The sequence below is a fragment of the Amphiprion ocellaris genome, chromosome 20 (genome assembly GCF_022539595.1).
Source record: "Amphiprion ocellaris isolate individual 3 ecotype Okinawa chromosome 20, ASM2253959v1, whole genome shotgun sequence".
NCBI classification, from domain to species: Eukaryota; Metazoa; Chordata; class Actinopteri; family Pomacentridae; genus Amphiprion; species Amphiprion ocellaris.
In genome coordinates, this window is record NC_072785.1 from 25,859,174 (window position 1) to 25,867,772 (window position 8,599).

At 44.6% G+C, this 8,599-nt stretch overlaps 1 protein-coding gene across 1 annotated transcript in view; it reads right to left on the bottom strand.

Moving 5' to 3' along the window:
• Positions 1 to 8,319, bottom strand: part of ccdc177 (coiled-coil domain containing 177) — an 11,498-nt gene extending 3,179 nt beyond the window's left edge. Inside the window, exons 1-2 of the mRNA XM_055005601.1 lie at positions 7,939 to 8,319; positions 4,021 to 7,311 (exon numbers count right to left, since the gene is read on the bottom strand). Coding sequence (XP_054861576.1) covers positions 4,807 to 7,305 — 2,499 coding nt within the window. The 5' untranslated portion in view covers positions 7,306 to 7,311; positions 7,939 to 8,319 and the 3' untranslated portion in view covers positions 4,021 to 4,806. The remainder of the gene's footprint in view (positions 1 to 4,020; positions 7,312 to 7,938) is intronic.
• Between the last annotated feature and the right edge of the window lie 280 nt (positions 8,320 to 8,599).

An 8,599-nucleotide genomic window follows, 5' to 3' on the forward strand; every position in this document is an offset into this window, starting at 1 on the left:
AAGAAATAATGTAAAGGAGGGCCTGAAAAACACTCCAGAAAGGTTTTCTTTGAAAAAAAAATCATCATGAATTTTGGCGCAAAAAAAACGCCTTACTATAGTATGTCGAAAAAAAAGGCGACTTTTCAAACATGTTGTAAAAACGTGCCATATGAAGAAATAATGTAAAGGAGGGCCTGAAAAACACTCCAGAAAGGTTTTCTTTGAAAAAAAAATCATCATGAATTTTGGCGCAAAAAAAACGCCTTACTATAGTATGTCGAAAAAAAAGGCGACTTTTCAAACATGTTGTAAAAACGTGCCATATGAAGAAATAATGTAAAGGAGGGCCTGAAAAACACTCCAGAAAGGTTTTGTTTGAAAAAAAAAATCATCATGAATTTTGGCGCAAAAAAAAACGCCTTACTATACTATGTCGAAAAAAAAGGCGACTTTTCAAACATGTTGTAAAAACGTGCCATATGATGAAATAATGTAAAGGAGGGCCTGAAAAACACTCCAGAAAGGTTTTCTTTGAAAAAAAATCATCATGAATTTTTGCGCAAAAAAAAACGCCTTACTATACTATGTCGAAAAAAAAGGCGACTTTTCAAACATGTTGTAAAAACGTGCCATATGATGAAATAATGTAAAGAAGGCCGTGAAAAACACTCCAGAAAGGTTTTGTTTGAAAAAAAAATCATCATGAATTTTGGCGCAAAAAAAACGCCTTACTATACTATGTCGAAAAAAAAGGCGACTTTTCAAACATGTTGTAAAAACGTGCCATATGAAGAAATAATGTAAAGAAGGCCGTGAAAAACACTCCAGAAAGGTTTTCTTTAAAAAAAAAATCATCACGAATTCTGGCGCAAAAAAAACGCCTTACTATACTGTCGAAAAAAAAGGCGACTTTTCAAACATGTTGTAAAAACGTGCCATATGATGAAATAATGTAAAGAAGGCCGTGAAAAACACTCCAGAAAGGTTTTCTTTGAAAAAAAAATCATCATGAATTTTGGCGCAAAAAAAACGCCTTACTATACTATGTCGAAAAAAAAGGCGACTTTTCAAACATGTTGTAAAAACGTGCCATATGATGAAATAATGTAAAGGAGGGCCTGAAAAACACTCCAGAAAGGTTTTCTTTGAAAAAAAAATCATCATGAATTTTGGCGCAAAAAAAACGCCTTACTATACTATGTCGAAAAAAAAGGCGACTTTTCAAACATGTTGTAAAAACGTGCCATATGATGAAATAATGTAAAGGAGGGCCTGAAAAACACTCCAGAAAGGTTTTCTTTGAAAAAAAAAATCATCATAAATTTTGGCGCAAAAAACACCATAGTATACGATGTTGTTGCAATTTTTCAACGTCATAGTATAGTATGTGGTCAAAAACACGTCATAGTATAGGATGTTGTCAAAAAAGTTATAGTATAGCATTTCAGCAAAAAACCCTCATTGTTTAGTATGTCGTTGAAAAACCGTCATACTATATTATGCAGTCAACGAAAGTCATGGCATAGTTGTCAACATCATGTCACAGTTTAGCATGTCAAAAACATGTCATCGTATAGTACGTCCCCTAAGACACATCATAGTATAGTATGTCGTCAAAGAAACCGTCATAGTATCGCATGTCATTAAAAAATGTCATAGTGTAGTGTGTTGTTGAAAAAAACATCATAGTACAGTATGTTGTCAGAAATAGGTCACAGTATAGGATGTTGTCAAAGAAAACGTCATGACACATCATAGTACAGTATGTCATCGAAAAACATGATTGCATTGTACGTCTGCAGTTTATAGTATTATTCAAAGAAATGATCTGGTATAGTATGTTGTAAAATTATACTATAGTATGTCAGAAAAATACTAAGCCATTTGTTTGCATGGTGAATTCAATTAACTCAGTTCAGAATGTCCAATTAAACTTCACTTCTCATCTAAAGTAAAACTAGACAATGTGGCATAACAGAAACAGCAAGAGTGAGCTACAAAGTACACCGTACACTCTGAAAAAAACCCATCATCTCCCTTCAGGGTTCCCTGCAAAGTCACTCCTCCAAAACACATGAACTTGCACTATCTGAGTACATCTGGAGGACTAATCCAGGAGAGAGAGTGTTGGTGGGGAGTGCAGTGTAATGCATTAAAACGATTTCATATCTAAAACCACGTTACATCTCCACATTCTGAAACAGTCCCATTCAAAGGCAATCTAGACTGTGAAAACCAAACCATTAAACAAGACCTTGACAAAAAGGTTACAACACAAACTTAGACACATGTAAATACAAGCTAATGGAACTGGGGCAATGAAAGATGCATGAATACAAATGGATACAATCATCTGGCTTAGCAGTGCAAGATGTTGCAGGTTTGTCTGGATCTGTAAAATGTGGCTTCACTTTGCCATTTTTGTGCTATCTGCTCTGGCTGGTCAGAAATAATAGAAACAAGAAATAAGTTAGAAATAACAGCAAGATTTGAGTTATTGTCATTCAAATATAGTCTTAAAATCCTAATGTGTGAAAAAAACACACTTAAATTGCTTGATGGGGGGAAAAATTCTGAAAATATAGAGATGGTTGAGCAGAAACTGTTCTAAAACTGAAACTGACCTTGATGTATTTTGAGCATTAAAGCAGGTAAACATATCCTGGAAGACCCCAAAATAAAATTATAAACCCGTCAATGTGCATCATACGGGCTCTTTAAGCAACAAGGCGTCAGCCAAAGTAATTTTCTTTTTTTGGTAACTGTTGACAAGAGTTTCTCTTGGATTTTTTGAAAATTAACTGCCCTAGATTGCTTATCTCTCTGTTGATATGTCTTTTTCATTTAGTATAAGTTGAACTTATAATTATGTGTTTTTTTGGTGGTAGATTTGCTTCAGCTGCTGCATTTCAATATAATTTTTTCATTGGTCATCTTTTCAGACACAGGATAAGCGCCTTAGATAAAAAAAAAAAGCTTGAAATATTGGGGTGTATTTGATATATCGAGCTCAAATTTCACAAATATCTTCATAAATATCTATACTTCATGCCATGTTTCAAAAGTTAAACAGACCCTAATATGTTTTTGAACATTATGGCATTACAACACATCCTGGAAGACCCCAAAAATAAAATTACAAACCTGTAAATGTTCATCATGTGGGCTGTTTAAGCATGTAACTATAGCCAGAGAATGTTTTTTTTTTTTTTTTTTTTACTAACTGGTGACAAAATGTAGTTTTGACAAGAGCTACTTTGATTTTTAGGGATTCCATTTCCCTGTCTTTATAGATTTTTCTTGAATATTTTGAATTTACTTGAACTTTTAATGATGTGGTTTGTTGGTGGTAGATTTTCTGCAGCAGCTGCATTCTAAAATAACTTTTCCTGGATTGGTGACGTCATGTTTTCAGCCATATGATAAGCGCCTACAGATCTGCCGTCTCATCCTCTGACCTTACATCATCTGACACGTTGATCTGCTGGAAACGGGGCGGCTCAGTCGGCCGTAATGCTGCTCTAATGCTGCATTTCACATTCACTCCGGCTCTGAACTCAGCAGAATGTCAGACGTGCTCGATCCAGTCGACTGCTGCAGATTTGCTCGCTCTCCTGGCGAACTGAATGATTGAAGAGGAGGAGTGCTGCAGTAATTTCTCTGCCTCACATACAACATGCGGAGTGTTTTCCAATAACTCCCTGTGAAGAATCAGCCAGAATGAGCTGCCAGAGAGTCGCCTCCTCCCCACAGGCCTCTCCCTCATATTCCCACGCACTCATCCACCTCCCGCTGCTTCATCCTGATTCCTATCGCTATGGCAACAGCTACATCTGAGGGCGCATCTCCTTTTTCTTTTTTTTTAATCTGTGAGATTGTAGGATTAACACAGCCAGAGGCCTTTAAAACCTGTTGTTGGCTCACATTTATATTTTCTCCTCTGCGCTGTCTAGTATTGGTCAGTGTGTTGTGGTTTTTTTAATTGCAAGTGCTGGAAGACAAACAGAAGGCATTATATAAGAAGTAAAAAAGTCGTACCTGTTGACCTTGACTTGGTCACCAGGCAGCTGTGTTGGGGGCAGATTGACGGCGGGGGAGTCGAGAGGCGTCTGTCTTCACTGTTTACTGTAATCTGACATGAAGAGGGGAGTTCGAGGGAGTCCCTGAAGGAAACAAAAGTCCTGCCGCAGACACCAGCGTCCTCTGGTACTTCATCAGCACAGGACTCGTGCACACGGCCTTCCTGTGCTGCATTGTCAGCGTCCAGCCCAGGGCTTCACTTCCACGCTAGCATCGTCAGTGAATTTACAAAAGAATACTTGATTTGCTTTGAGGGCCCAGAACCTCTCTCTTGAATATCCCTGACAGGAGCGCTGCTTTAAAAGCCTTCGCAGTCGTCATGGAGTTGTGCTTCCTGGTAAACAATGACTCTTTTCATTCCAGCACAGCTTTCAAGTCCAGTAGCTGAGATGGATGGAGCAGAAGGGCAAAGAGAAAGCGAGAGGAAGGGTTGTGTTGCTGCACAAAGCAGCTCTCTCTACTCTCATCTAATATGAAGTCTACTGTTTACACCACACAGGCTTGTTACAGCTGATATAGTTTGCAGTCTCATTACATCCATGATACAAAAAATGATTCTGGTTGCTCTGATAGGATCGATAATAAAAAAAAATGGTCAGAAGTGTCATAAAACCAGCCGATGGGTAAAGATATGTCAGGAAAAATAACACTGTGGGTGTTGATGGGTAAAGCTGTCGAGTGATGAGGGCCATAATGAAGGCAGGAGCCAAGCACATGACCAGAAGTAAGGACTTTATGACAAAGCTATGGGTTTGTTTTGTCATCGAGGCTGGCTTTGAGCTGAGCTTCCAGGGCCATTTTATCAAAAGTACGCATGTTGGTCTCCTCACGCACTTTGTCCCGGACGTGGAAGGAGGCTCGAGCGACGGACCGGGCGCTCTCCAGCACCGCTCTCTTTTCCTTGAAGATCTGCTCGCTCTTCTCCAGCTTCCTCTCGATGGACTGCAGCAGCTCCAGCCTCCTCTGCTTCTCCTCATCCTCCACCCGCTGCCTGTTGAGCTTCTGCAGTCGCTCCTTCTCCTGCCGGCTCTGGATGGCTCGCTGAGCTTTTTCTTTGGCCCTTTCTTCAGCCACCAGAGCCGCTTGTTGGGCTCGCTTCTCGGCCTCCTTCACTCGAGCCTCCAACAGCTGCTGCTGCTGCCTCTCACGTCTCTCTGCGGCCCTACGAGCTTTCTGGATCTGCTTCTCCTCACGCTTTGCCTTTTCTTTCAGCTCCTGCCCTCGACGCTCAACAATCTGTTCGTAGTTCTCCAGCGAGCGGCTCAGCTTCTCCTCTGCTGCCCTCCTGGCCTCGTCCCTCTCCTCTTGCTCTCGGCGAGCGATTTCCTGGATCAGGGCGGCGTGGCGTCTCTTCTCGGCTTTGTTCAAGCCTCGTCTCTCCTCCTGGGCCTGGTGCTCCTTCTCCTGCCTCTTCAGCTCAGCCATGGTGAGCTTCTCCTTCAGCAGCAGCCTCTCCTGCTCCAGCATGGCGGCCCTCTCCTCCTCCAGGGCCTTCAGGTTCTGCTCCTGAAGAGCTTTCTTGTGCTTCTCCTCTCTTGCCGCCTGCTGCAGCCTCAGCAGTCGGGTTCGCTCCTGCTGCTCCGCCAGCTCCCTCCATCGCTCCTCCGCCTCCTCAGCCTGTCGCATTTTGGCAGCTGCAGATTCTCGCTCCTGCTGGCTCAACCGTCGCTGCCGTATTGACACTTGCGTCTGCCAAACTCGCTGACATTGAAGCACCGCTCGCTGCTTCTCCCTATCCTCCTGCTCCCGTCGAAGCTCCTCCATCCTTCGCTCGCTGTCCCACTGAAGGTGAGCGACGTACCGAGTCTGACTCATGATGTCCTCCTCTTGATATCTGGCGAGCATCAACGCTGCAATCTTGCGGTCGCGTTCGGACACGGCCTTCAGGCCTCGACGCTTCACCTCCTTCACGATGCGCTCCACCTTCTGCGTGGTCTGAGGAGAGTGGCTCAGGTCGCCGAGGCTCAGGCTGCGACCCATCAGGGAGTTGAAAGTGGCCAATGTTCGAGCTCGAGGGCTGGAGGATTTCGCCCAGTGATCTCGTGCACCGTCCCAACTGTAGGAAGAGGAAGCACCTGACTCTGAGGAGGTGCACGTTGTGGTAGTTGTGGTGGTGGAGGTTGAGGTGCAGATGGGATCCATTCTTCGCTGTAAAGACTCCAGCGAATGGCTTCTTCCTCGCACCTTGGGGTGAAATCCCAGGTGTCCATTGTGCTGAGAAAATGGCCCTTTAGTTACGCCATTCAGAGGCGTTCCAGTGCTCTGGACTGCAGGTTTCGACACTGAGGATGTTAACGTGGAATTGGCTCGGGGGAAGGAGGGAGGTTTTGGTGTTGATCTGGGGAAGGTGTTTGAGGGTTTACCACTTGAAGACTTCCGGACTACCGGTGGAGGGCCGGATGAGAGCGGCCGGGCAGGTTTTATTTGTTCTGACAATGAGGAGAAAGGATGTCTGGACCCTTGAAATCCACCTCTGTTGGAAGGTGTGGAAGTTATGGAACCTGTTTTTGAAGACGGCGCAGATTTAGGTGAGGTACTAAGAGCAGAGGAGGGGGCTTTAGATAAAAGAGTTTTAGAGGTCGGGGCTGGTGCGGCACCTCTAGAGGATGCATCAGGGCCTTGAGCTTTAGGACTGGAGCTTGAAGAAGTTTTGTCTATGGAGGTCGATGATACTCCGCTGCTGCTGCTGTTCGCCGTCGCCTGCAGAATCCTCCGTTTCTCCTCTCGTACAATCCTCTCCCTTTCCTCCCTGCACTGCCTCAGTTTGGAGTGCCGGTCCCGCTCGTAGACTTCAAACAATCCCGTGGCGACTCGCATGGATCGACCCGGAGCCTCCCGGGCGAAGTCGGTGAGCGGTCGAGGCAGCAGCTCCACCGGTTTGACCCCACATCGGGCACAGGCCTCCAGAGAGCGGGGGCTTGTTAGCACATAGCGGCTTCCCTCTGCAGCCGGCGAGTCGAAGTTATATAGATCCAGGTGCAACTTGGGAGATGAATCTCCATCAGTTCGTGGTTGCTGAGGTGCGGCAACCTGAGAGGTGGCCTCGGGCGGAGACGCAGTGTGGCAGGGACTCGGCTCAGAGCTGCCGGTGGGTGGCGTCTCAAAACCAGCGTCCCCATCTTCTTCCGTCGTGGCGCCGTCGGCTTGTTCCGGCAGTCGAGGGTCTTCGGTGGCCACAGCTGGCGTCTCCAGGTGCGGGCCTTTACACTTGTTCTGCTCCTCAGCCTCCGAGGGGTCGACCATAGCTGGCTGCAGGGGGAGACAGGAAGAGGAATCAGTGGAGGTGGGGGGGGGGGGGGGGGGGTATGAAACATGAGAGGATAAAATAGTGGGAAGAGGTTTCAATTAGAGGATTACAGCGTTTCAGTTCAGAGCTTAAAGAGAGACTGCGGGGGGAGGGTCAGGTTCAGAGATGCATGCATGCATGAGCACATATTCACTGATTTTACACCAGATGAGACGTTTCCCCTTCAGGGACGTGACATAACACGCAAAAAACACCACAGTCCTTTAGTAGAGAAGCTATTTTTGGGCAGAGTTACTAGGCTGAGAGAATTTGATTACTCATAGCAATATTTTTCACTCTACATCACACGATCAACCTACAAATACACTGATAGCAGAGATATGTAGCGTTAAAAACTGTGGTAAACAAGCCCTGGACTCATCCATTATGCTCTCCACACCTGGTAAACAGTGAGAGCCTCGACTTTTCTGCTGCACATCAGCAGGTCACACTTCGTCAATGCACACAAATCAGGGTTAATAATTAAAAATGCACTGATTTAAATACATGCTGCGCTGCTGCAAAGACAGTTTTGACAGATATTTGGTTGTTTTTTACGCGCTGCAGCACCACATAAACAATCCACTGACCTGCCAGTTTGCAAAACGTTTTCTAAACTGGTGCTTTGTTCCCCTATAATCCGTGCAGCTCCCCTTGATCCCCGCATAATATCAGGTTTCGGGGAGAAAGCTTCGGCCGTCGGGCCCAAACATGGAGCATCACATCATCGTTGCCTCCAGCGACGCAAAGACACACGGAGCGTTCCGGAGCCTGTCAAAGCCTCTGAGCTCGGATCTTCCACCAGCGGATAAAAAAATAAAAACCACCGATTTTATTTTTAAATTTCACTCTCTAGGACGAATCTGTCCTCTGCTGCTGCCTCTGATCCCCCCTCTGAAAGTGCAGCCGCGGTCTCCACCTGCTTTTCAGCAGCAGCATCCCTCCATCTCAGCCTCCTTAGCTCCGCCTGCTTGTGGAAAATATGCTAAAAATACTGTCTGCAATTAACTGATTCTGCTCACATCATTTTAATATATTAAAAAAAACACCGATAGCCTCCTGAAGCCCCGATTTCTACCAGAAACACAGGCGGAAATAGATCGATACAAAGCAGAACTATTAATAATAATCTTATTAATGTTGTAAAAATATTTACAGTTTTATAAAGTTGTTTTGTAGGATTAAAAAATGCAAAAATCTGTCATAAGATTCAAAGAAATGCAAATGAATATAAAATGAAAGCGAAATATC